This window comes from Perca flavescens, chromosome 9 (genome assembly GCF_004354835.1).
Source record: "Perca flavescens isolate YP-PL-M2 chromosome 9, PFLA_1.0, whole genome shotgun sequence".
Classification (NCBI taxonomy): Eukaryota; Metazoa; Chordata; class Actinopteri; order Perciformes; family Percidae; genus Perca; species Perca flavescens.
The window spans coordinates 3,128,246-3,156,186 of NC_041339.1; the positions used below are offsets into that span (position 1 = coordinate 3,128,246).

Consider the following 27,941-nt stretch of genomic DNA (forward strand, 5'->3'; position numbering starts at 1 on the left):
TCCCCTAAAAAGACTCTTACTTTGAAAAGGGGTTCAGCGCTCGAAGGGAGGAGAGGGGGGGAGTCATTTCCTGAGAGTTATTTACTTTGAGCCAGATGATTACTTCTTTTTTTTCGGAGGGAGGAGGGAGGACTGTAACATTGAATCAGTTACAGGTCGCTTAGCTGGAGCGCAGTTGTGCGGACGGTCGCGGATGCGAACAGAGGGTCGCACATATGCTCTCACAGCGCAGGACCTCTGAGGATTACAGCCGCTGTAAAGGACCCTTACTGCGCCTTTTGGAGCGAACAATTCACTGTGGATATACTTACACTGAAGGAATATAAAGAGGGTGTTACTAAAAGGTAATTGAAAGGTTGCTGGAATCCAAAAGATGATTCAAACTTTTTTTTTAAAGAAAAGAAAAGTTTGGGGTGATTTTTTATCGAATAAATCTTGAGGGATGTAAGATAGAATGATACACTATGGGGCTAACAAGAGTTTAATTGCAGACTTAATTACTTTATCCAATTAGATTATCTTCTGGAATCGTTCTGGAAAAGTTTAAAAAAAAAGTTGTATTCACGTATATGGGGATGCACTGCTGGAGTGCAAGTTGTGTGCAACTTGTGCATTAGGCAACGCATTATATTCTTTTTAAATTAGATTTCTGTTCCCCGTGCAACATATGGTGTCCGTCCGTCCGTCTCCCCCGACGCCGAGCAGGGAGATTTCGCTTACTCTGCTGGATGAAGGCGCTCGGTTTCGGCCTCACAGCTGGAGGTGTCACCTCGACGACTGAAGGCACCATTGTGGGATGCTGCCTGGCATGTAATGGGGAACACATTGGAAATTGTACATCGCATTGTTTTCTCGTCTGGTCGTGGAATGTGAAGAATTAAAACGGAAAATCGGCACTGGGGGGCACAGGAATGAGTCCGACTGACTGAGGCTTCAGAGCTGCAGCTGAACCCGTTCCAGAGGGGGAAACACGAAGAACTGAGCTTTGGAGCCATGACGCATTCTTCATTAACCCGCTACCCTGCTGTGTCACCAAGGGATTTTGCATAGAAACACTAATGGGGATCAACGTTGCTTTACATTTTTGTTCATGTTTTTTGCACAGTGGTTTGGTTTTGAGACAAATTCTCTTTTCAAAATATTTTCCATAGAAATCCAAACTTTTTGACGCGCGGATTGAACCGAACCATATCACCACCGTCCGTGGAGGGCAGAAAGTTGAGACAAGCATTATATCAGCTGTTGCTCAAATGCATCCAGCCCAGAAGAGCGATGCATTTGCTATCTGCCACATTTGTTGACTCGCTCGGTGGGAGCAGGGGGGGAATAGAAGAGGAGCAGGATATGCAAGCAGTATGACTGCCACTCAAGGCTTAAGTTAGATTTACGCGCAGTGGCTGCAGGATCCTCGCCAAAAGCCAAGGCAGGAATCCCTTATTGAAATTGTTTGAGACAAGGCGTGTGTACACAAACGCGTCAAAACGAATTAGGCTTTTTTTTTTTTTGCCAGCTGATTCCCACGCATGTATGTACTTTTGTGCGGAGTGGGTCCGTTAATTATAGAATTTAAGAAACCCAGGTTAACCATGGATAATTTAGGCCGTTTCGGATGAGCCAGAGCGGCTAGCCACTGGAAGCTTTGCGAGGGCCAAACGTTTTATTGTTTGGGGACAATGAAGATGCAGAATGGCTCCTGGACGCTAGAAATAGAAATAAAAGAGTTACAGGTCAAACACATAGGCTAACTATTTTAAGATAAATAACTCCCGAAGCAGAGATGGTTTGGATGGTGATTTTAGAAAGCTATGGAAATTAAAATGTTCAGACGCGTTGGGTTTTAGTGAGCGCCCCTCAAACTGTGTGGCCCCTGATCCAACATCAGACAGACAGACAGACAGACAGACAGACAGACAGACAGACCAGGGGAATGTCCGTGACAAAACTCAACCTGACAGGATCTGTGAGATGAGTTGAGAGGAGTCTGGAATAAACTTGAGAATGTCTTAATTAGGGCTCCTTTAGACATTTCGTTTAGCCTAATGAATGCGGTTAGATTAAACAAGAACACGGCAATTTAGACATGCATAGGCCTAGCAAAAACAGATTGAAGACAAAGCAATGAAAATCGGATATTTTCGAAAAGAAAAAAAACTTTGGAAAGGCGACTGGGCAAACTGGAGATGATGAGATTCCCGGAGGTCCAGTGCCCCTCAAAAGGTGGACTGTGTCGCCCTCTAGTGGCGGCCCTGGCCCTCACTGTCACTTGGAGTCTCTCCTCTTCATCCTGCCCACCAACCTTTCTTCTAACGCATTGGAATTTACAGTCTTGTTATCCTCCCCCTCATCTTACGAAAAATAACTCGTGTGTTACATTTTAGATTGTTACTTGTTCAGTACTGAAGTGATGTGGGAGACCACAAGTGTTGCTGCCAAGTTCCCTTAAGCCCTCTATAAATCACTGTGGGTTTATTACAGTAAGGGCATGTTACCGGAGTCAGTGGAACTGAACTGCTTATAGGCTGGGTTTGACGGGACATTAAGAAGTCAATCAAGACATCGATTTAAATCGAAATGTTATCGAATTGTTTAGAATGTAGAGACAGTGGGATCATATCTTATCAGGAAGGACCAAATAATAATAATAATAATAATAATAATAATAATAAATTGTTTGCTTTACTAGCTGACTTCTTCTGTCTTTACAGGCTAGAATATCCATAGTCATGGATGGGGTAAAGACGTATGTTGTCTTTGGGGGTATCCTGGTGGTGCTGGTTTCAGGTAGGGCCTAAACATACATAATATTGATGGTTTTTTTTCCCCTCATTTTTTTTTTCGGACAGTTCCTCTAATGGTTTCACAACTATCTTTCAGTTACCTTTGGACTGTCGCCGCCTACCATTGTGTCCAATGAAGAAGAGTTCATCCTGCAGCCCAATTCCGTGTTCAACATTAGCTGTACCGGTAAAAGAAACGTCGTTTGGGTTGAACCCCTGCCGGAAAACACTTTCGTTTACCCAGGATATTACACGGCAACGCTTTTCATTTACAACGCAACTGTAGAAAACACCGGCTATTACATGTGTACCTATGAAACCCCGGAGGGTGACCTGGAGGATGAACTGGATGAAGACAATGAGGCCGGAATATACGTCTTTGTCCCAGGTGAATATGTTTAATATCAGTCAGTACCAATAGTCATGGGTTTACTGTGTATGGACATTTAAAGAGAGACTAGTCTTAGTAGAGCCCGACCGAATATTTGGTGATTTAAAAATCCGATATTCCGCCGATATATATATTAAAAATTATTTTCCTAACATTAGTTATTTGAAGTTATTTATGAGTCCTCACTAAAATTATATGATAATGGAGTTTAAAAATAAACTTGTTTGTTTTATTGTCACAACAGAACAGAGGAACATCAAAATATATTAAAGTTCTGATAAATAAAATGTATAAAAATACAAACTTAAGACATGAAACTTAAAGTCCTTTGAACAAAAACAATAACAACAAAAATCAAGAGTGCTGCCAACAGTGACCTTGTAGAGCACCCTCTGGTGGACAAACAATGGACCGCCAACAATCATAACATGGTTGAAGGGTGTTTCATCCGTTTTTATTTAATTTTTTAAATATTAATTTATTGGCCATTATAAATGCCGATACCGATAGTTTGGAAAATGCCTAATATCGGCCGATAATATTGGTCGGACTCTACTACGTAACTAGTCACAAGTGGGCTAACAGTAATTGGGATGACAGTACATGTTAAATAGCAGTGTAACAGCAGCACAAGTAGGGAATCACAAAATCAGAGAACTAGCTAACTTATTCATATCAGTTAGCGAACAGAAGCTAACATTAGTCAATGGCCATACCAGACCATGCATGTATTTAGCACCAGACCAAGTAAGGCTGTAGCAGCAAAACCCTTAAGTGTATTAAGGTGAGCAATGGTGCCTTTTAATACTCATAAATTCAACTTTTCATTTGTATGAGAAATATGTATAGAAGAAGTGTACACTTCTTTTGAAAGTTGCAGAGTCTCACTTTAAAGTAATGGAGTGTACGTTTGCAGTAATTGTGAAATTATATGAAAAAGAAGCTTAATGGATCACAATGATGCTTTTTGATCAATCCAAATCGCCTTACACAGTGTGACCTCATTCCTCTGCTTGCACACCCAGATCCCCAGGCTCCATTTGTCCCCGAGACCCCTGACAACTTGGTAGTCCCCATGGACACACTTGGGGTCCCCATCTCCTGCCGTGTGTCTGACCCCTACTCCCAGGTCACCCTGAGGAGTGTCCCCAGTGGAGAGGATATGCCCGCCTACTACGACAACAAGATAGGCTTCTTCGGAAGCCTCTTGCCTGGGCAGTACCAGTGTGAAACCATAGTGAACGGCCAGACCATGAGAAGTGCCATTTATACTGTGGAGACTGAGGGTAAGTCAAGACTAATAGAGACCATGGGGTGTTGAGGGAAAAAAGGGACATTTCATAGATTTGGTGTTATAAAGAACATCACAAGATATATCTGGATATCACCTGCTGATTACGTTTTTTAATGAAATGAACAACTTAGAATGAGCAAGAATCAAGTTATTATTGTGTATGTCTTTTCAAAAAGCACAAGTAAGTAATATGATAAGGGTCTAAAAACTGCACAGCTGGAATCACTCCCCAAGTCTGTTTACCATGAGAGGGCTGCAGGGTGATCTCACTGCATGAGAGCCATGACATTATGTCATTATCACAGAGGGAGATGACTTAACACGTCTGTTTTCACTCTGTGTGTGTGTGTGTGTGTGTGTGTGTGTGTGTGTGTGTGTGTGTGTGTGTGTGTGTATAACAATCCTAGTGAGCCACCACTCAGTGATGAATTAGCTCATGTTAATCAATTCGTCACTATATTGGTCCCTGTGAGATGACGGTGCTGATATCTGCTCTCTGGTGGTCCCTCTAGCCCCTGCAGACACTGAGGATTTCGACGTGGAAGTAAAAGCCAGCGGGGAGACGGTGAGAGCAGGGCAGCCTTTTAACGTCACGTGTGTCGCTCCGCCTGGACTGGGCTTTCAGCAGCAGTGGCTCCATCCTAAAAAACAGGCAAGATGCAGCCCTTTTCCTTTCTGTGTTTTCTTTTGAATTTCAATTTAGTCTCCTCTATTGTTTTTCATCCATAATCAGCTTTAACTTCTCAGCCTTCCTGTCCTATTTCCTTCAAACCCCTCGTCATACTTCAGATCCCTTCACATGAGCACAGCTGTGTGTGATTGTTTTCACTGAGTATTATTTACTTGTTTTGTGCTTCATGTTTTATGTGTCTTGTATCTCGGCAAAATGAGGGAAACCTCAGTGATTTCCGAGATTCTTAAATAAAGGTTATGATGAAATTGTTTCCTACCCAGCAGCACTGAGCCTTAAATTAGCCAATAATGGTTTTGGACTTAAGCTTACTGTAGCAGCGGCAAGTGGAATATAGCTCTGAGGACGGCCCTTGGTGGTTACAAAGTATGTGTTAGGAAAGCAGCGACCGAATGTTGCGTCTTCATTATGAGGACGTCAGCCAAACAGCTCCTTCTGCAGTTAACCCTGAACGCAACACGCTGAAGTTCAGGACAAATGGCTCGAGGGGAGAAACAAACAAACAGAACAGTTCAAACAAAGTAAAAAAAAAGGATAGTAAATCCTTTGACCCCGTAGACCCTAAAACATGCAGGACAGATGCTGTCTGCCCATGACAGCCAGCTGAACATTTAATGCTTTTGAAGTGTTGGCTAAAAGGATCCGAACGAGTTTCCTATGCAATTAACGTTTGTTTATATTTATATTCAGATTCCTAATCTATATAGCACGTCGTCTGTTTTTCTGCATGGGATTCCTCTAAGCCCTTTTCCAGAGACATGGAGCGTAAGAACGCTGGAGTCCTGACTCCTGGTTTTGGTCTCAGTTGCAATTACAGGCTTTTAAAAGGCTCTGTGATCCTGATTTATCTCCTGTGGCCTAGCAAGTGTTTTAGCCATTAGCCTTCAGCAGCACGACGGACGCACCGATCATACATTGTACCTGTAAAACGGAAAAACACTGAGTTAAAAAAAAAGAAAATATCAAATATCTTATTACCAAGATTTTTTATTTTTTTTTTATTCCATTGGGTAGGATCTCAAACCCATATTGTTCTCCTGTACTTATAGGCTGTGGATGCAGTTCAGATGAAACAGACTTTCCCTGACCGGGTCATCTACATCCTTAGTATCCAACAAGCCACCTCTCAGGATAGCGGCACCTACGAGTGCTCCGTCACCCAGCATATTAGCGGAGAGGTCCGAGTCAGCAGCGTGGCCGTCACTGTCTTTGGTAAGTCTTTGTCTGGTCAGAAACCTGGATATTAGAATCCTTATTTTTTATGAGTTATCAGCCAAACTGTAATAATGGGAATAAGTGCTCACACCACTGACTTACACGCACTTAATCCAAATGTAATAGTCACATCATCATTCAGTTAAATTTGTTGGGGTTTCACATGTGTGCACAAGGTGCTTTTAGTGGTGTGTGGAAGTCATTTTCTACCATCCGATTGTAAAGCTTCACCTCTGCTTTCAACATCAGCTGCTGTGTTTTATGGGATGGCTCCAGCATATGTGTGTCAGGCCTTCATTTCACCTCTCTGTCACTCCACCTTCATCTCAATCTTCGCTCTGCTCTTTTTACTCACTAAATCCATTTCTTTACCCATTTTTTTTTATCCACGATTACCTGTTCATTCGTCTCTTATTTTTTGTTCATCTCTTCAGAGGAGAATTCCTTTGTGGCACTGGACCACAGCGGGATTCAAGCTACGGAGTTTGTCAGCCTTTTAGAGGAGACAGAGTTTACCATCCTCATTGATGCCTACCCGGCCCCCAAAGTGACCTGGCTGAAAGACGGCACAGCCATGCCACAGAACTACTACATCCTCACCAAAACTAGCCACCTCGAAGGGAATCGGTGAGAATAAAGATTTGTTAATATAATAATGGGTGAGGCTTTTCCTTTTCAGTTCTGACAGCAGTTAATAAGTTTAAGGAATAGTTTGACATTTTGGGAAATACGCTTTTTTGCTTTCTTGACAAGAGTTGAGGTAACAAAATAGCCAAAAACATACTAATTAACATGCTATAGCCTGTGTGTTGAATCTGTACAAAAACCCAAATGACAAATCGTTGTTTTACAGGCAGTTATGTGTCGGGCTATTCCATGGTTGGGAGCAGTCATTTCCTGAAGGAATAGTCTGGCACTTAACCCCCTGCAAAACAACAATGTATCATTTCAAAACCTTCAAATAAATGGTCGATGTTTTTTGTTACCTTTGGACATTGCCTTGCTAGCTGTTTCCCCCTGTTTCCAGTCTTTATGCTAAGCTAAGCTTAGATAAGCATATTTCCCAAATTGTCAGTCGTCAACAACTCCTTTTTAAATGAAAATTATTTGATAATTTTCTTCTCATAGGTATCAAAGCATTCTGACATTACGGCAGCCTCTGGGGAAAGACAACGGGAATTATACCATCACGGCCCTCAGTGGCTCTAGCACGGCTCAGTTCTCCTTTACCCTCAAAGTGAAAGGTAAGATAGATAGATAGATAGATAGATAGATAGATAGATTTGTGACCTATGACTGAGCGCTGTACATGTCTTTCTTTCAGCCCCCACCGCCATGATGTTCCCACCATCCTCAGCCCCTGTGCTGCTTCCCCAGGTAGAGGAGATGGTGGTGCCCCTCCACACTCCTTTCACCCTGACCTGTCGGGGAGAGGCAAAACTAGACTGGGAGACACCGCTGGACGTGCACGAGCAAACGCAGGAGGACAACAGCGGCCTGTTTGTCACCACCGTCACCGTGGACAGCGCCACTGCAATGCACACCGGCTACTACACATGCTCCTACAGCCGTAATACCACCGAGGATACAGAGGAGAGCAGCATCTACGTCTATGTGCCAGGTACACCGCAGCTTTGAGTTTGTGTCTTTAGGAAAAGAGTAGTTTGTTTGTTGCTTTTTTGGAGTTGATATAAATGTAACTGTGTTAAATGGGCATATGATATAATCTCATATCGATTGAAGGCCCCTGAATTGAATCAAATCGAAATCACATCGTGACAGACTTTAAGATATCAGCAAATACCGTATCGTTGTCCAAAGAATTAATATGATATCGTATCGTGATAAAACTTGTGATTTACACCCCTACTTCAGACCCAGATGTTCCCTTTGTGCCATCACCGGTGCCTTTTGGCAACCACGTCCTGTCCGACCACGAGGAGATGGAGATCCAGTGTCGAGTGTCTGATCCCAGTGCAAACGTGACCCTGATTAACGTCGACACCCAGCAGCCGGTGCCAAGTGTTTATGACAGCAAGAGGGGCGCTTTGGGAGTATTCACCGCTGGAACCTACATCTGTAAGGCTCTCATAAACGGAGAGGAACACTCCAGCGGGGAATACATCGTCCATGGCTGGACAGGTGTGTGCTCACGTGTTGTTGAACGTGTACATTTGTGGTAAACGTCACTTAAAAAAAGATGTTTAACCTTTCAAATCTGATCAGTCACATTTTTTTGTTTGGTGGATCTGTGGGCCCACACATTTTTACCCTGTGACTTGTTGTATCTCAGGTGGCGCTGCGCTGCATGTTGAGCTGACAGCCAAACGGACGGCTCTACTGGTGGGAGAAACCATCACTGTCACCTGTCTGGCACGGGGATCTGAGATTCTGGAAGACCACTGGAAATACCCTGGCAAACTGGTGAGGGCACACGAAAACGATTCTAACTGATTATGTGTTTTGGTGTCAAGTCTTCCCAAAAGTCCTATCGCAAGGTTGGATTGAAACTCAAAGTTCCTGGTGTTTCTTTTTTGTTTGGCAGGCTAATCGTGCTATCAAAACAGTGCATGAGAACAAGAGGGCTCAGGAGATCCTTTACACCCTGACGATCCCGCAGGCCTCGACCAAAGACAGCGGCATCTACTCTTGCTCCATCACTGATGTTATTAGTAATGAAGACCAGACAAAGGAGCTAGCTGTTCAAGTGTTTGGTATGAAAGCTGTATTTCGTTGACTTGGCATTACTTCATAAATTCCTCTCTTTCCCGTGGCAATGAATGATTGCTTATTGTCTGTTGGCCTCTCCTCTTTTCTAACAGCAACTGCGTTTATGTCTGTCTGGCCTGAGTTCGGAGAATATGAATCGGCAGAGCTGGACGAGGTCCGGGAGTTCAGAGCCAAAATCAGCTCCATGCCCAGCGCTCACGTCACTTGGCTCAAAGACGGCATCCTGCTCAGCGACGTGACGGCGGAGATCTCCTCCAGCCTCCGGCAGCTCAGCGAGACCAGGTGAGGCTCCCATACGTGGTCGGCTAATGACAAGCTCAAAGTTAACATTCCCGCACATTAACCGGGCCTGTCATTAGGCTTTTAGTGCCATTGTGAACTCCTGTGACTGTGCATTTATTGCAGTTTCTGGTTTTTGTTACTCTGTCTAGCTACATGAGTGTTCTTACCCTGATCCGGGCCAAGGAGGAGGACAGCGGGAACTACACCATGCGAGTGGAGAATGGAGACCAAGTTCACGATGTCAAATTAAACCTGGAAGTCAAAGGTGAGAGAGCCCTAAGGCCTTCATTACCTTTATGTTCTTAGATACTGCTCTCCTCAACCTTTTGGCCCCACTTACAGTCTGTCTTTTTCTCCCATACTTACACTAGGGCTGCACGATATGAGGAAAATATCTAATTGCAATTATTTTGACTGATATTGCGATATGATTCACGATAATCATCTTTGTATCATTATTCTCATTTTCATAAAAATATTTCAAAATTTAAAAAATGTAAGTGATTATAGTGGGATTTTTGCGAGGATCTGTTCCAAACAAAGATTTTTTTCTTCTGTAGGATACGATTTGTAGGCTGGGACGTTTGTGCAGCACCACAGTCCTTAATTCAGAATGGTTTGACACATATTTTGCCTTTAACAAATGTTGCGCCCCCCCCTGCAATATTGCACTAGTCCTTATTGCGATTTCGATAAAATTGTGAATAATTGTGCAACCCTAGAATAAGTATATCACTTGCCATAAATAGATATTGAAGTGTACTCATTTCTGCTGCTTTCAGTATTCTGCTAAAATACAACTAAATGCCAGTTGAATTTAAAACACATGAAAGGAAATCATTTCCAACATTATTTTAATGGACAAATTATACATTCAATTGAATATAAAAGGCACCACTAAAAAAAGAATGACATTTTGAGGGTTTTCTACTGCTATTCTCTTTCAACTAACACAACAAATATTTAAGTACCATTCGTTGGCTGGATTAGCTCAGTTGGTAGAGCAGGTGCACACGTATGGAGGTGTGTACCTTGATGCAGAATGTCCTGGGTTCAAGTCCAACCTGAGTTGATTTACTGCATGTCATCTTTCTCTCTCCCCTTTCATATATGTCTGTTCTTTCCATTAAAGGTTGAAATGCACTCGAAAATAAAAAAGTATCATTCGTTATATGTATTTATTGTGTATAAGTTGATACCGTGATGTTGATACCACCCTAATTTACACACACTTTGCCATACTTAACCCCCTTCTGTCGGACTATGTTACAGTGCCTGCAGTCATTATGGACCTGATGGACATCCACCATGGCTCAGCCACAGGCCAGTCTGTGGTGTGCATTACCAGAGGGCAGCCCACTCCTGTAGTGGAGTGGTTCATCTGCAAGGACATCAAACAGTAAGTTCAGTCTTCTTTAGTGCTCACCAGCCAACAGAGATGCTTCTAGACTTCTCAATGCACACACGTGCAGTCCCTCCCCCCTTTATGGATCATATATCTCTCTTCCATTTTTTGACATTAAGTTGTGCCAATGACTCGTCTGCCTGGGTGCCCCTCCCGGCCAACTCCACGGAGATCACAATGGACTCGCACATCAACGAGGAAAGTAACCTGGAGAGCCAGGTCATGTTTGGTCATCTGGAAAGCACACTGGCGGTGCGCTGCCTGGCCAGGAACGAAATGGCCGTCGTTAGCAGGGAGGTCAAACTGGTGTCCAATGGTACGAACACACAAACACACACACACACACACACACACACACACGTTTTGTCCATGTTTGTTTCCTCTGAAGTAGTCTGGATCGACGATGGTTCATTACGGGATAGTTCCGCGAGATGTCCCTCACTTTCCTCTTTTCTTTGAGTTAATTTTAAACTCCAGTCGGATCGAGCAACATTAACTGGAACCTCTGATGACGTTACACGCTGAAAATGGCAAGTAAATAGGAAAATTTGGATTGTGCAACAAGGCATGCCTGCTTTGCTCGTTTGGGGAACAATTGTAAAGATATACAAAGAATATGTTTACTGCATTTTTTCTCTTACTGGGACGTTTTGGGACCTATTGGCGGGAATTTGCTATGGACAAAATACACACGGCGATACACTAGTAAGAGCAAATTATGTTTAACTAGCTAATTTATACAGCACACGTTACTTTATTGTGTGAACAGTTAATTTCATTAAATATTGTATGTGCCGTTTTCTTTTGCGGGGTGCAAATGTTCCACCAAAACAAGTTCCTTCCCAAGGCTTTTTTGAAGAGCCACGCTCGCTGCGTCCGGAACTTAGCTCCGCCCAAGACGATTGGGATTGGTATCAAAATGCAAACAACCCCTGACCGTTTTTTTTTCTCCTATCCAGGAGCATATGCTCCTAGACTACCCCTGAAGTCATTTTTCTCTTTAACCAGCTTTTAAATTGACATTTGATGTTGTTGTTTCCACCTTGTTTCCTCCTAAGTTCCTTCCATTTCTGACGCTCAGAGTGTGACAGGCTTTGTGAGGGACTGTGTTCAGGGCCGGGATAGTGCTGTCAGCGTCACAGCAGCTGTCAGATGATGTGTTTGTGATGAGACAGCTGATAGGGGGCTGCGCTTTAGCTAAGAAGAAGAGGGCTTTTATTCTGACGGGTAATAGGCCATTTGGTCCTTCCAGATGAGCTTTACACCCCCATCATCACCCCCTACCCCTATACCCACTCCCCCTAAGCCTAAGTGCCTGGATCCCTCCCCCCCCTACTACTTTCACGTTATCTAGCCCTGATAACATGTTATCCCAGCATACCTTTTGCTCCCAGTAATCTGGACACCCTATGGATATAATTGTTTCTTAGCCCTGACAGACGACATTTGTTACGCAACACCTACTTTCGTTTCAAGCATTTCACGTTGCCACGACACATGTTGCATCCATGTGATCAGTGTGCTCTCCATCTAACATGTGTGACTGCTGGCTCTCCTCCCGAACAGGCCCTCACCCAGAGCTGACTGTAGCTGCTGCTGTGCTGGTGCTCCTGGTCATTGTCATCATCTCACTCATTGTCTTGGTTATTATCTGGAAACAGGTACTGTTGCCACCATTTCCGATTCATTTTTCACATATTCACTCATATATTCACACACAATCTGTTCTTCTACTCTCCCACTTGTTTAACTTTTTTCTGTTTTGGGCATCCACCAATTAGCATTGATGATTCCAAATAAAGCAAAAATCTCTTCAGCTAATACATGAAAGACAATTTGTGGGCAGACTTTGCAAGGCAAGGAAAAAAAATGTTTGTTAAATAAAAATTAGAATGGTAAAACTGTCCCATAAGACAAATATAAGACACAGTAGCATATCCAACAGTCTTGACTTGACAAAGGTTAATTAATTAGCTCTTATATGTGTTTTGTCTTCCAGAAACCACGGTATGAGATCCGCTGGAGGGTCATAGAGTCTGTCAGCCCAGACGGCCATGAGTACATCTATGTGGATCCCATGCAGCTTCCCTACGACTCCAGATGGGAGTTCCCCCGTGACAGACTTGTGCTCGGTGAGCCGAATGCCATTTTCAATGTGCTAAAAAGCTGTAGTCCTGTCCCAGTGGCTCTGCGGCCACCCTGCAGGGATGTTCTGGTCAGGATGCCTCCCTCTGTCTTTGAAGTGAGGCTGCCATGAGCTTATCTTGCTTGGGCAGAAGGGGTTTGCTGGCTGGGATTTGCTTTGACTCAGTGATCAAGGGGACATTCAGCCACTGAAAGAGTCACAGATGAGGGACCAGAGGCACCTGAAGTGCATGGATGTGTTTGTATGGCTGTGTTTGTGCGGGCTCTTTCGTTTTTCTTTGTTGATAATCAATCCTATGGCTTTTATGTTGTGTTTCTCTCAGGTCGTATCCTGGGCTCTGGAGCCTTTGGGAAGGTGGTAGAAGGCACTGCCTACGGACTCAGCCGCTCCCAACCTGTCATGAAGGTGGCAGTGAAGATGCTGAAACGTGAGTTTAACAGATAACAATTAGATTACAATTACAAGATGTTGAAGCCATGTTGCCATCAGTCTTCTGATATGTTTCTTTATACCAGTGAAGCTCACTAGTTATAGGGTGAGGTTAGGTGAGGGCACTGTTGTTACTCCTGCAACTCAAATACACTCTACATCACAGGTTTTCAAACTGTGAGGTGCAGCTGAATCATCACATTTTTCAGTTTTATTCAGTATGAAAGTAATTGATAGTTGTCTATACAGCTACGAGTAAATTGCAAAAAGCTAATTTGGCATTTTCTTTAATGGTGCCAAACGGGTGGTGTTTGAAAACTCCTGCCTAAATTAATAATAAATTCAATCAACGGCACAAAATATTAAGCCTGCTAAGCCATTTAATTCCAAAATATCACTGAAAACACTGAAAGATTTAAGTGTAATTCATCCATCCATCCATCCATCTTCGTCCGCTTATCCGGTGTCGGGTCGCGGGGGGAGCAGCTCCAGCAGGGGACCCCAAACTTCCCTTTCCCGAGCCACATTAACCAGCTCCGACTGGGGATCCTGAGGCGTTCCCAGGCCAGGTTGGAGATATAATCCCTCCACCTAGTCCTGGGTCTTCCCCGAGGCCTCCTCCCAGCTGGACGTGCCTGGAACACCTCCCTAGGGAGGCGCCCAGGGGGCATCCTTACCAGATGCCCGAACCACCTCAACTGGCTCCTTTCGATGCAAAGGAGCAGCGGCTCTACTCCGAGCTTCTCACGGATGACTGAGCTTCTCACCCTATCTCTAAGGGAGACGCCAGCCACCCTCCTGAGGAAACCCATTTCGGCCGCTTGTACCCTGGATCTCGTTCTTTCGGTCATGACCCAGCCTTCATGACCATAGGTGAGGGTAGGAACCAAAACTGACCGGTAGATCGAGAGCTTTGCCTTCTGGCTCAGCTCTCTTTTTCGTCACAACGGTGCGATAGATTGAATGCAATACCGCACCCGCTGCGCCCGATTCTCCGACCAATCTCCCGCTCCATTGTCCCCTCACTCGCGAACAAAACCCCAAGGTACTTGAACTCCTTCACTTGGGGTAAGGACTCATTCCCTACCCGGAGAAGGCATTCCATCGGTTTCCTGCTGAGAACCATGGCCTCCGATTTAGAGGTGCTGATCCTCATCCCAACCGCTTCACACTCGGTTGCGAACCGATCCAGTGAGTGCTGAAGGTCGCAGGCCGATGATGCCATCAGGACCACATCATCTGCAAAGAGCAGCGATGAGATCCCCAGCCCACCAAACTGCAACCCCTCCCCACCCCGACTATGCCTCGATATCCTGTCCATAAATATTACAAACAGGATTGGTGACAAAGCGCAGCCCTGGCGGAGGCCAACCCTCACCTGAAACGAGTCCGACTTACTACCGAGAACCCGGACACAGCTCTCACTTTGGTCATACAGAGATTGGATGGCCCTGAGTAGAGACCCCTCACCCCATACTCCCGCAGCACCTCCCACAGTATCTCCCGGGGACCCGGTCATACGCCTTCTCCAAATCCACAAAACACATGTAGACCCGGTTGGGCATACTCCCAGGCTCCCTCCAGGATCCTTGCGAGAGTGAAGAGCTGGTCCGTTGTTCCACGACCAGGACGGAATCCGCATTGTTCCTCCTCAACCCGAGGTTCGACTATCGGCCGAACCCTCCTTTCCAGCACCTTGGAGTAGACTTTACCAGGGAGGCTGAGAAGTGTGATACCCCTATAATTGGCACACACCCTCTGGTCCCCTTTTAAAAAGGGGAACCACCACCCCAGTCTGCCACTCCTTTGGCACCGTCCCAGACTTCCACGCAATGTTGAAGAGGCGTGTCAACCAGGACAGCCCCTCCACACCCAGAGCCTTGAGCATTTCTGGACGGATCTCATCAATCCCCGGGCTTTGCCACTGTGTAGTTGTTTGACTACATCAGTGACTTCCGCCTGGGAAATCGGCGACAATCCCCGTTATCCTCCAGCTCTGCCTCTAACATAGAGGGCGATTAGTCGGATTCAGGAGTTCCTCAAAGTGCTCCTTCCACCGCCCCTATTACCTCCTCAGTTGAGGTCAACAGTGTCCCATCCTTACTGTACACAGCTTGGATGGTTCCCCTCCCCCCCCTCCTGAGGTGGCGAACAGTTTTCCAGAAGCACTTTGGTGCCGACCCGAAAGTCCTTCTCCATATCTTCTCCAAACTTCTCCCACACCCGCTGCTTTGCCTCTTTTCACGGCAGAGGCTGCAGCCCTTCGGCCCCCTTCGGTACCCTGCAACTGCCTCCGAGTCCTCCGGGATAACATATCCCGGAAAGACTCCTTCTTCAGTCGGACGGCTTCCCTGACCACCGGTGTCCACCACGGTGTTCGTGGGTTACCGCCCCTTGAGGCACCTAAGACCCTAAGACCACAGCTCGCCGCAGCTTCAGCAATGGAAACTTTGAACATTGTCCACTCGGGTTCAATGCCCCCAGCCTCCACAGGGATGCACGAAAAGCTCCGCCCGGAGGTGTGAGTTGAAAGTCTGTCGGACAGGGGCCTCCTCCAGACGTTCCCAATTTACCCGCACTACACGTTTGGGCTTACCAGGTCTGTCCAGAGTCTTCCCCCACCCCCTGACCCAACTCACCACCAGATGGTGATCGGTTGACAGCTCTGCCCCTCTCTTCACCCGAGTGTCCAAAACATACGGCCTCAGATCAGATGAAACGATTATGAAATCGATCATTGACCTTCGGCCTAGGGTGCTCTGGTACCAGGTACACTTATGAGCATCCCTATGTTCGAACATGGTGTTCATTATAGACAATCCATGACTAGCACAGAAGTCCAACAACAAACAACCACTCTGGTTCAATTAAATTGTATTTATAGTGTCAAATCATAACTCGTCTCGCATTGCCAGACCTTCCTTCACAGCGCTGCGGCGGAGGGTCTGGCTAGTCCATGCAGCATTCCCGGGATGGGAGAAAAGCCTGCTCTGGTTTATTGGCATTTCTTTAAACCAATCAAAATTGTCATGGACTAAGCACTGAGCGGAACCACGGTGCCTCTGCAAAATAGCCCCAGGAAGGAACTTGTTTTGGTGGAACATGTGTACGTTCAAAAGTAGTTTTAGTCATGCAACAGAAAACTCAGATTGGACAGATAGTCTAGCTAGCTGTCTGGATTTACCCTGCAGAGATCTGAGGAGCAGTTAACCATAGTCCTCACAAATCCACCGGATAGAGGAAGCCCAAGGCAACGGATATCTGGCCTAAATGAGTGCAATCCGGCGGAATTTCTGTCGGCAAAGGAGCAATCCTGGAAGTGGAACGTCGTGAATATAGACTTAATCATAGCAGACATTACCGTCGGACACTTTACAGATAGAGTAGGTCTAGACCACACGCTATAATTTACACAGACCCAACAAAAGTGTAGCAACACCTCACCTGACAGCTGATTTTATTCAACTGGTGCAGAATTGTCAAGGCAACAGTAGAGACATGGGAAAAGAGGACAGAAAGGAAGATACTAAAGATTTTTTTTACAAGAAGATAAAGTAACTAGTTCTGGAATTCAGATAAAAGAGGCCTCTTGGCTGAATGTGGTTGGTTGGCTTGTTTGACAGTTTGATTATGTGCGATGATACTCATGGTTGCTGTGTCTTCTTTTCAGCCACGGCGCGCTCCAGCGAGAAACAGGCCCTGATGTCTGAACTGAAGATCATGACTCATCTTGGACCGCATCTCAACATCGTTAACCTCCTGGGAGCATGCACCAAGTCAGGTGAATAACACACACACAAAATGGAAATATGAAGACACACACACACACACACACACACACTCCTTCATAGGCAAACATATACTGTATAATAACAGTTCAGTTTAACCATTGTTGCCTTTCCCTTGCAATTTAGTCACCACTTTATAAAAAGACACACAATAACGCCCACGTTCATGCTGCCAAAAACCTGCACGCATATACACACACTTGGTCAGATTTGGCATTTGTACATATCTACAGCTCTAACAGCCAAAAAAAGATTGACAGCCCTGTCTCAGCTCTCTGTAGGTGTGGTATTTTAATAGGCTTTTTATGGCAAAGTGGAGGCTTGCCCTCTTGACTGTGCTTTTAGCCTTTACGAGCCTCTGATAAGATTAGCCTGCCGACTGACGCCGATGCACGACTCTATCTGCTGTGTTGTTCCCAGGCCCGATCTACATTATCACTGAGTACTGCTTCTACGGGGACCTGGTCAACTACCTGCACAAGAACAGGGAGAACTTCCTCAGCCTGACTCCAGAGAAAAGTAAAAAAGAGCTGGATATCTTTGGAATCAACCCTACAGACGAGAGCAGCAGGAGGTATCACATATATACGTTTCTAAGCTTTTACATTTCAAGTGCTTTTTTTTTTTTTTATCTTGAATAATCTTTGTAATTCAGACACTTTGTCGTGTTCGAGAAATGTTAAGGACAAAAACACAAACCTTTTTACATCATTTCACTTCCCCTTTGCCACTCCCAAATAGTGCAGCCATTGTCACAACAATTTGCACAATTGTCTCACAAACACACACTCACATTCTCCTCTACCCCTAATCGGTAACTCTATCGCCATTTTCTCTGTGGTGGAGGAGATTGCCTGGCGTCTTCACCTAATCAAATCACATTCTGAAGTGGTCTCAGCTTTCAACTTAATGTCGTTGTGTTGGAGGCACCTGTTAATTCTGTCCGCCCAGACGATCACGATGAAACAGCAGCCCTCTCCCTCTCCCTCTCTCTCTCTCTCTCTCTCTCTCTCTGTCTCTCTCTCCCCGAGGCTCATCTGTGTTGATGGATGACTCACAGGGACCACACCTCGAATTGACCATAACATGATTTAATCCTGGCTACCATGTTAGGCTCAACCACATCTTCCTCTAACCCCAGCCAGAGGGAGGGAGGGAGGGAAGGAGAGGATTTAAGGCCACACACACATTGACATCAGTGTTTCCCCCAGAAAAGATGTTTAGCCCGGTGGCAAGTGTGTTTTCGACGAGGGCCCGGCTGGGACCAGTCACAGACTCATGGCAGCATTGATGTAGAGCCCAATAGTTTCTGTGATAACAGAATCATGGACGATATCGTGAAATTGAGAATTAAAAAAAGCTATAAGACAGATTCCATAGGGCCCTACATTAAGTCTGTGCTAAAGTCTAATTGGAGAGTTGAAAATATGACTGCCCTATTGTAACTGTAGTTCAAAAAACATTCAAAAATACATTAAAAATGTTTTTTCCTAGTGGCTTAGGCCTGGTGGGGGCCAACTTAGGCCCGGTAGTCTTGCAATACACTGGGAGAAACCCTGGACATACACACATTAGGGGACTGCATGAGATGTATAACATGATGTTTTCTCACCATTGTTCTTTATATGGCTCAGTATTCCCACAACATGTCCTCGCCTCGTCACTAACAGCATTTCTCCTTTGTGTCTGTGTCGTCTTTGCACGCAGTTATGTGATCCTGTCCTTCGAGAGCAAAGGAGACTACATGGATATGAAGCAGGCTGACACTCAGTATGTGCCCATGCTGGAGATGAGCAACCCCCATAAGTACTCGGACATCCAGAGGTCTAACTATGACCACCCACCCTCTCAGAAAGGTACGCACATACAGTTTCTTTCTCTTCTCTCTGTCCTCCTTTTCACTCTCTCCTCTGAGTTATTGGTGTGTACTCGATTGGCTTTAGTGCTGTGTTTGAGTCAGTGTTGGTGGAGGGGTACACCCTTGTCAGAATTTAGGATTGGTACAGCCCTGTAATTACATGGAGAGGATAATTGTAGCAGACGCATAATAATGCCCGGTTTCTCTCTGCCATTAGTAAAAGTCAGGTTTGAGCAGCCAGTACTATATTTACAATACATGATAAACATATACTCATGGTGTTTTCTGTGTGTGTTTTCTAAACCAGAGGACGAGATGGACGTCCTGCTGTCAGACAACATGAACGAAGGCCTCACCACCACCGATCTGCTCAGTTTTACCTACCAGGTGGCCAAAGGCATGGAGTTTCTGGCTTCCAAAAATGTAAGTTTTGTCCCCAGAACGACATTTGTGCAGCTAGGGTTTGCATACCACATCCCCTGCTTCCCACTGGGTTGTGGATTTTGTGTCCTATAGGGTGACAGCAGGGCCAGCCAAAGGGGGGACTGAGGAAATCAGCAGTTGTGTGATAAGCAGTCTTGTGAAGGCTGCTGAGCCCACTCAGAAGAGAGGCCAGGGGCTGAATATAGTCACTGCACAGCAAGGGCTAGAATTACCGGCCAGGGACACGTTGCAACCAGAAGCTATTCCTTCAGCTTCATAGTTATTATCCCTAAATATCCAGTGGTCACAGCCATCCCTCCAACTGGCATGTTTAAACAAAGACCATGTTTTATAAAGCAATATGAAACGGCATTAAAAATGAACTCGGCTAAAATGAAATATGTACAGAAATAGATGCAGTGGGTAGCTGTGGGAGCAAAATGTGCCGGTTTGGGAATGGATGGAACTGAGGAGTGAAAACACTTGTGTATGATGCTATGAGCTGCTTATCACATTTGCTTACTTTCTTTCAGTGTGTGCATCGGGACCTCGCTGCCAGGAATGTCCTTCTCTCTCAGGGCAAGATAGTGAAGATCTGTGACTTCGGACTGGCCCGAGACATCATGCACGACAACAACTATGTCTCCAAAGGGAGCGTAAGTCTCCGTTCATACATGACTATCACTTTATGCCTTAACCATCACTTCATCTGTCTTATCCATAGTGGTTTTGCAATTGTAATTGAACATTTCCTCACTGTCATCGCACAGACTTTCCTGCCAGTGAAGTGGATGGCGCCAGAGAGTATTTTCGACAACATGTACACCTCTCTCAGTGATGTTTGGTCCTACGGCATCCTGCTCTGGGAGATTTTCTCCTTAGGTGAGCCCCTGCAAGCATCTATTAGAGATAATAAATCGTTGAGACTGGAGTCAGATGATGAACTCATGAGAATCTGTTTTGGTCTGAAGGTGGCACCCCATACCCAGGGATGGTCGTGGATTCAAGCTTCTACAACAAGATCAAGAGTGGATACAGGATGTCCAAACCAGAGCATGCACCCCAGGACCTGTACGTGATCATTCACACAATGACTGTACTGCTGCTGTGCATGACATAAAGCTTTCCTCACATCCTGTCAGATGAGGAATGCTTTGGGCTGTGAACTCAGAACAATTTGTTTCTGAACTTTGATATATAGTGGCTGACATGAGTCATGGCTAAATTATAAGGTACAGGGCCAGTTGTACACTTCTCTATGGTAACATGGCCTGTTTTTGCTTTTTCCAGGTATGAGATGATGATGAAATGCTGGAACAGCGAGCCTGAGAAGAGGCCTACTTTCCTGGGTCTGAGTGAAACTGTGTCTTCTTTGCTGCCCTCCAGCTACAAGAGGGTGAGTCGCCTTGTGACCCCTCACATCCCCAGACCTCTTTGGATTCTTAACATCTGCTTTTTTATTTTACCACCTCTCATTCTTGACCCTATGGTTGGACCTGCATATTCTGTTCCTCTCTCAATTTTAGGCATTTTCTGGCTGATTTGTTTTTTTTTTTTTTTAGAAGTCTTTTGCACAATTTTTAAAATCGATTCTTTTCCTAGAATCAATATTTTTAATTTTTTTTTATTTTTTACCAATGATTCACCTTAATATTTTTTGTTTATACGGTACCACCGATGGCGACTACATCATATCCGTTTCAAACAAAACAGAGCGAAAACAGAAAATGCTGAAAAAATGTTCTTCATGATGTATTGTCTCTAGAAGTGTAATAATTAACTTTTGTTTTTGTTAAAGAAGGAAAAGAAAATCGCAATACTCAATACTATCGAATCGCAATACTTCTAGAATCGCTGTAAATGAGAAAAATAATCGCAATACAAATCGTATCGTGAAAGAATCGAATCGGGACAGTGTGTTCCGTCCCAGCCCAAGTCATCAAAGTGTTTGCTTTTAATCGTGTTGCCGAGCAAAGTACAGGTTTTAAATAATGTAAACACACTCTTAAAGTAGCAGGTTGTTCATTTAAAACCCCTTCCACTTCCTCTGAGAGTGCATTAGGAGTGTTTGTGCGGGCTCTCCATGTTTCTGCGAAACAGGAACCTACAAGTGATTAGAGTGCAAATGCAGCAGCTGGATGTCAGAGCGGCTGGCCTCAGACTGGGTAATGACGCAGCCCCAGTTCTCGCCTCCACCACCCAGCCAACCTTAATTACCCCATTAAACTCCACACCACACATGGCACATCCAAACAGCTTTACCTCTGCGTCGTTCACAGAGCTTTAATGGCTGGGGGCAGAGGAGGAACCCACTCTTGCTTTAGCACCTCAGGCTTGGATCGGATGTGTGATTTTTCAGTTTGGATTGCACCATCCAGCTGGCAACACAACCCCACTGATTACACCTCGTACCACAGTTCTTCTAAGGCGTTGTAGAGCTTCATTCATTCTGGGCTCACACCACGCGTTTGCTGTATTGTAGTGAACATCTTATGAGCAATCTTATGACATTTATTTCCGACGATTTTTTAGAAGAATCGTGATTTTTTTTAAATTTTGACCAATGATTCACTTAAAGGTGCCCCCCCACACGTATTTCATTACTTTGTGGTAATGTCTGAAGTTCTGAAGAAAAATGCCTTGGTTACCTTGTTTCAAGCCATTCTAGCGTGGTATAGAAAGCATACAGGAAGACTCAGCTCGATTTCTGCCAGTTCTCATTAATATTCAACAAGCTAAGCTGTTTGAATCTGATTGGCTAACAGCTAGCCGATGAGAGCCTGGCTGTCAGCATCCTTTACCCAGCCCAACTGGGCGAGCTCTTGCCTGAGCTCATTTCATTATGAACTCAGGCAACATGATGTCAGACTGAGCAGCTTTTGTCATTGGCTTGATTTCTCCGCTTATTTCTTTTCAGTGGCTAGAGCTGACAGAGGAGGTAGCAGTTCATTTTCACATTCACAACATAACACAAACACATATGGACCTAACATATTTTAAAAAATGCAAGTAAAAACGGTTTTGTATGGTAGGGCACCTTTAAATGCAGAAAATCCATGTTATGTACTTCTTGACTACACACTTGACGAGCATTCTCCTTAGAAAACAATTAGTTTTTAGGAATGTCTCATGATACATTGTCTCTAGAAGTGTATTATGCAACTTTTGTTTTTGTTAAAAAAGGAAAAGAAAATCGCAATACTCAATACTATCAAATTGCAATACTTCTAAAATCGCTATAAATGAAAATCGCAATATAAATCGAATCGGCGCCCATGTATTGTGAAAGAATCGAATCGGGACCAAAGCATCTCGTCCCATCCCTAGTGTATTGTATTAAATGTAAGCATGTATTCTAATATATCTGTCTGTCTTGTGCAGCATTATGAGAGGGTGAACCATGAGTTCCTAAAGAGCGACCACCCCGCTGTGACTCGAGTGTGCGTGGAGAACGACGACGCCTACATCGGCATCACCTACAAGAACCAGGGCAAGCTGAAGGACAGGGAGAGCGGCTTCGACGAGCAGCGGCTGAGCTCCGATAGCGGCTACATCATCCCCCTCCCCGACCTGGACCCTGTATCTGACGACGAATATGGAAAGAGGAACAGACACGGGTAAATGGAACCAAGCGCTTACCGCCACTACTCTATCTTGACATTTAAGGACATCAGCTTGGGCTTTGAAAAACTACGGAGCCCCTAAGGGGACATGACATGACTTTTTTTTTTCTTGTGCGCATGAGAAACTTTCTGGTGCGCACCAACAATGTAAATGTAAATATTGGTTATTTACAGGCCTGCTTACCAGTGTTATTCATGTCTCCCCTGCAGCTCTCAGACGTCCGAGGAGAGCGCCATCGAGACGGGCTCCAGCAGCTCCACTTTTGCAAAGCGCGAGGGCGAGACTCTGGAGGACATCACGATGCTGGACGAGATGTGTCTGGACTGTAGTGACCTGGGGGAGGACAGCTTCCTGTGACAACTACCCAGCCTGTAGAGCAGAAGCAGCAAGGAAAAACGGGGTGGAAGGCCACAGGAAACTAGAGAAAAACTTGTAAATCAACCAAAGACTCTGGCTGTCCAACCCTCTAGCCCCCTCCATTCCTCCTCCTTGACCGGCCATTCAGAGGACAGAACAAAAACTACTTCCCTGCCTGGATGAGTCTGTTGGGACGGTACGGTACGCCCCTCGACTCCTCCCTGGACACTGCCCCCTGTTGGGCTGGAGGAGTCTGTGAGCATTGATGAAAACGTGACATCGAGGACTCAAAGAACCACCGAGCCTGTGTCGGAGACCTATCTTGATAAAACAGATAAAAAAGATAGTCTTTTTTTTTAATTTGCAGAGCTTTATTTTATCGGGCATTCTTTTAACAGCAATATAAGCAAGGGACGAATTCAAACGTGTTGGTCAGCAGCTCTAAATGAACACCACAGGATATCATTCATATGATATATATATATATATATATATATGTATATGTATGTATGTATATTTAACCACTACAAATGCACGACACTACATAGGTCCAATACTAGTAACAGCACTGGCAGGTAAACTCACTTCATACTTCCCTGCTGCGACAAAAGCGCCTGATGCTGGCACAATCAGTAGCAATAGTCACATTTGAAAAGCACAAAATCTGGACTATGTTTTGTGTCTAATAATCTATGACCACATACTGTTTTCATTGGTGAAATATGTGCAGTAATTCAAATTTATTTTTTTACTTCATCATTATGTAAACATGTATTGTTTGTGAATACCGAGTAGGTGTTAACCATAGCTGTTTGAATGGTTAGGAAGAACAGAGCTTTTGAGTTGCACGCTTCTTTGCGGCGTCTCATGATTTTTTCGTTGTTGCCCCAAACACAGCATGACGTTCTTAAACGTCATGCCCTAAAGGCTCCAGTCATAATGTGTCACATGGGCTGTGGAAGAACAAAACGAAGTGTGATTGTATTGTAAATAGCTCCAGAGTTGTTTTATAAGAGAGAGACATATTGGGATAACAGTATTTTATGTTAGCACATATTGAGCTTCTGCAGCCGCATTCGGCCCGGTGGAGCCAATTCTTTTGATGAATCCATTACAACAGAAGGAAATAAAACTCATTTCCCCCCAATAGGAATCACGTGGAAAACATTTGCCCTCATAGTGGACAGCATTGACAATATTTGTGGATTTGAAATGTATGATTTAATGTATGTTATAGATAGTAATCAATTTAGCTACTATAATAATGGGGAACAAAAAAGGGATCAAACCCAGTTTATCATTTCATTAATAAAAAAGTAAAAAAAAAAAAAAAAATATTATATCCGAAAGCTTCACTGGCAGGTTGTGTCTCCCAGTCTCATTTTATTAACTGTCCAGATGTTATGGCTGACAATTTGGGGGGGGGAAATCGAGTTGCGTTTTTTTTTTTTTTTTTTGCCAGCTTTTGCGATTTGCGATTTTTTTTTTTAGCTACATATTGCACCTTCTATGATCATGTTAAATAAAGTAATAAAAAATAAATGAAAAAAGGACATTTCTTTAAACAATCTGTTATTTGTAACATTATTCCAGCATTTATCTAAACAAAAAAAACTGTAAATATAACAATGAAAAGAGGAATGACATTTTCTTTAATTCAAATGTAAAAACTAAATAATTCACGCGCGATTAATCGCGGTCTTCACGATCGCATTCTTTCAAAACGCGATTTTTGATTTGAAAACGATGAATCGTTCTGCCCTACCAGACGTCTATTAGCAGGTTCTAGTTCAACCAAGAGATTCATGTCGATCTGATGTTGTACATCAGTAATGTGTAGACTGTGTAATCCTCTGTATCTTCCAGCTGCTGTACCAGCTGTGCCTCTGCCTCTGCCTGTTGACTGTGATATAATCTGCAATCAGCTGTTGCACTTTCCTCTTTTTTTATCCCATATTGTTGTGGATGTTGCAGAAAAAAAAGAAAAGAAAAAAAAGTTTCTACAGAACGTTATTGCTTTGGCTTTAGCTGTTTAACCCTCCTGTTGTCATCGGGTCAAATCTGACCCGTTTTCAAAATTTGAAAATGATCAGACTATGAATTTGGTTGCTTTATTCAATTTTATAGCATTTTAATTTATTTATTATAAAAGAACGTTGAAAAAAGTGACCAAAAACGTTTTAAAAAACACAGAAAAATCGACAAAAACAACGGAAAGTCGGGAAAAGTGACAAAAGGGTCGAAAAAGACTACCAAAACGTTAAAAAAATAAAAGTTTTAATTTAAAATTCTGACCCAGAAAAACAAAAAGCTGCGTAGTTGACAGGAAGACAACACAAGGGTTACAGCTCTGTGGATGGGAATGTTTGTTTCAGGTGAGTGATGTGTTGTCGACGCTACAGTATCTGTAATTATAGGTAATCACACCCAGTAGGATGATTTAATACTATGTTTCATTATGTTACATCATGTACATTCAGATGATTTATATTTCAATAAATGATTTATAATGTAAAAAAAAACAACAACAACATGTTCTCTCACTTATTGTGGTTTTAAAGTAATGCTCACACAAACAGAAATAACATAAGTAATAGAAAAGGATTTATGAGGCGCATGTCATGACATACACCCCATAAATCCTTGGCCAAATAAAGAAAAAAATTGTCCTCAGGGATAATAGATGCAGTAGATAATGCAGCATTCCTCGACAAGTGTACTGTACACAACGTGAATGAATGGGTCTCATTTTAGATGTTTGGCAACATAACATATTGCTTAATAACATCAATATGAATAATACAAGACTGGGGAAGGAAACACCTTCTGCATATATCATAAGGGCATTGTTCTTTTCACACAAGCAAAAAAACAAAATGACTAGCAGCGGAATAAATACCCAGATCATTTACTTAAGTAAAAGTACAAAGATAATAAGATGTACAGAAGTAATATCCGCAAAATGTACCCACTATGCAGTGAAATGGTCACTGTGATTGTTATATTATTATTACATTATTAGATTGTTGATACTGATGCAACACTGAGCAGCATTTAACTGTTGTGGCTGGTTGGAGCTGGAGCTAGTTTGAACTACTTTACATCCAGTTAGGTAGTTTAGTCCCCTCCAAAGGGTCACTAGATTAATCTGAGGGGCCGTGAGATGAATACTTGGGGCAAGAAAGAGGAAAAAACTATCAAAGCTGTAGTCATTTCTTAGACTTTTCTCCAATCTTTGCTTTTCTTATAAAATATTAAATACACTGATATTCTTCTATTTTTTTGATGATTGTAGTGGAGTCAAAAATACAATATTTCCCTCTTAAATGCACTTAAGTGGATGTACAATGTTGCGTAAAATGGAAATATTAAAGTAAAGTACTAGTATTTAAGTTGTAATTAACAGAGCTGTTTAACGAAGTAGAACTACTTCACTACTGTACTTAAGCACTAAAAGGCTGTATCTGTACTCTGCTTTTTTCTCCTACTTCCACTTTTACTTGAGTACATATTTCCGATGAGTTTAATACCTTTACTCCGATACATTTGTTATGTGCTGCATTGTTACTCGTTACTGTTGTGAATGCCTCACGCTGCGGAGACTGTGGAGGTTGCAGTGTGTGTAGTTACGGCTATGTTAGTCACGTACGCAAAGGTACGCTACGTAAGAAATCCCCGAGATTGCATCGTCCTTTTTTTCATTACGGTCGCCTGTTCAGAAGTCAGAGACGATGTAAGTTTGTACTCTTTATATTTAGTTATTGTTGCAGCCGATTAATCTATTCCTGAGTTGTTTGAGTCTGCAGTGAGTTCTGAATGTTAACCGTTTGACCCTGTGATGTGAAGCTGCTAGTTTATCTGGATTTTGCTAGCTTGCTAACTTTCCACTACATCACACATTTTATTTCAGTATTTGTTAATACATGATTAATAACCCACTGTTATATCAGACAATAGTAGTTATAACAGCTGTGACATTAATGTACCTTTTGGGGTTTATTTCAGAAACGTCCTTCATATCCAGCAATGTACAGCTTGTGACCGCCTTAATACCAAGTAAAAAGTTGAGTTCCAACAATATGATATTCAAAATTTGACTGCTTTCTTTAATAACTACACAACACAATACTTGTACTTTTACTTTTAGTACTTGAGTAGTACATTTTAAAATAAACTACTTGCAATACTGTTGAATACTTTAGTACTTCCATTAAGGGGGTGCTTAAAGAGCACTTCTACTTCTACGCAAGTCACTTTTTTGATAGAGCACTTTTACTTTTACTCAAGTATGAGTCTCTAGTACTTTATACACCTCTGGTATTTAAATACAATACTTGAGTAAATGTACTTATTCACTTTCCATGCATGCAAACAACTAACATATAAACAATCCTACTAATAATACATTTTAATTTAGAAAATATATTTATTGAATATGATGATGATGATGATGATGATGATGATGATGATGATGATGATGATGATACATAATCATATTTTGGTTAAAATACATGAAAGAAACAATTAATTC

At 43.3% G+C, this 27,941-nt stretch overlaps 1 protein-coding gene across 1 annotated transcript; it reads left to right on the plus strand.

The window, feature by feature from the left end:
- Positions 1–94: 94 nt before the first annotated feature.
- On the plus strand, positions 95–24,752 carry pdgfra (platelet-derived growth factor receptor, alpha polypeptide). The gene is made up of 29 exons (XM_028587001.1): positions 95–344; positions 2,706–2,781; positions 2,875–3,165; positions 4,194–4,454; positions 4,975–5,114; positions 6,203–6,365; positions 6,803–6,995; positions 7,497–7,612; positions 7,693–7,989; positions 8,244–8,510; positions 8,662–8,792; positions 8,914–9,082; positions 9,191–9,380; positions 9,530–9,645; positions 10,653–10,779; positions 10,905–11,101; positions 12,352–12,446; positions 12,785–12,917; positions 13,254–13,358; positions 17,031–17,141; positions 17,569–17,722; positions 18,856–19,004; positions 19,314–19,429; positions 19,963–20,085; positions 20,200–20,311; positions 20,401–20,500; positions 20,720–20,825; positions 22,811–23,046; positions 23,263–24,752. The coding sequence occupies exons 2-29, from the start codon at positions 2,724–2,726 to the stop codon at positions 23,408–23,410; spliced, it is 4,404 nt and encodes a 1,467-aa protein (XP_028442802.1). The 5' UTR covers positions 95–344; positions 2,706–2,723; the 3' UTR covers positions 23,411–24,752.
- Positions 24,753–27,941: the final 3,189 nt, after the last annotated feature.

Excerpts from the sequence above, each read along its gene's own strand:
- pdgfra (XM_028587001.1), top strand. The coding sequence starts at position 2,724 with ATGGATGGGGTAAAGACGTATGTTGTCTTTGGGGGTATCCTGGTGGTG. Across the intron at positions 9,083-9,190 it reads GCTAGCTGTTCAAGTGTTTG|CAACTGCGTTTATGTCTGTC; the intron begins GTATGAAAGCTG and ends CTTTTCTAACAG. Across the intron at positions 23,047-23,262 it reads GGAAAGAGGAACAGACACGG|CTCTCAGACGTCCGAGGAGA; the intron begins GTAAATGGAACC and ends TCTCCCCTGCAG.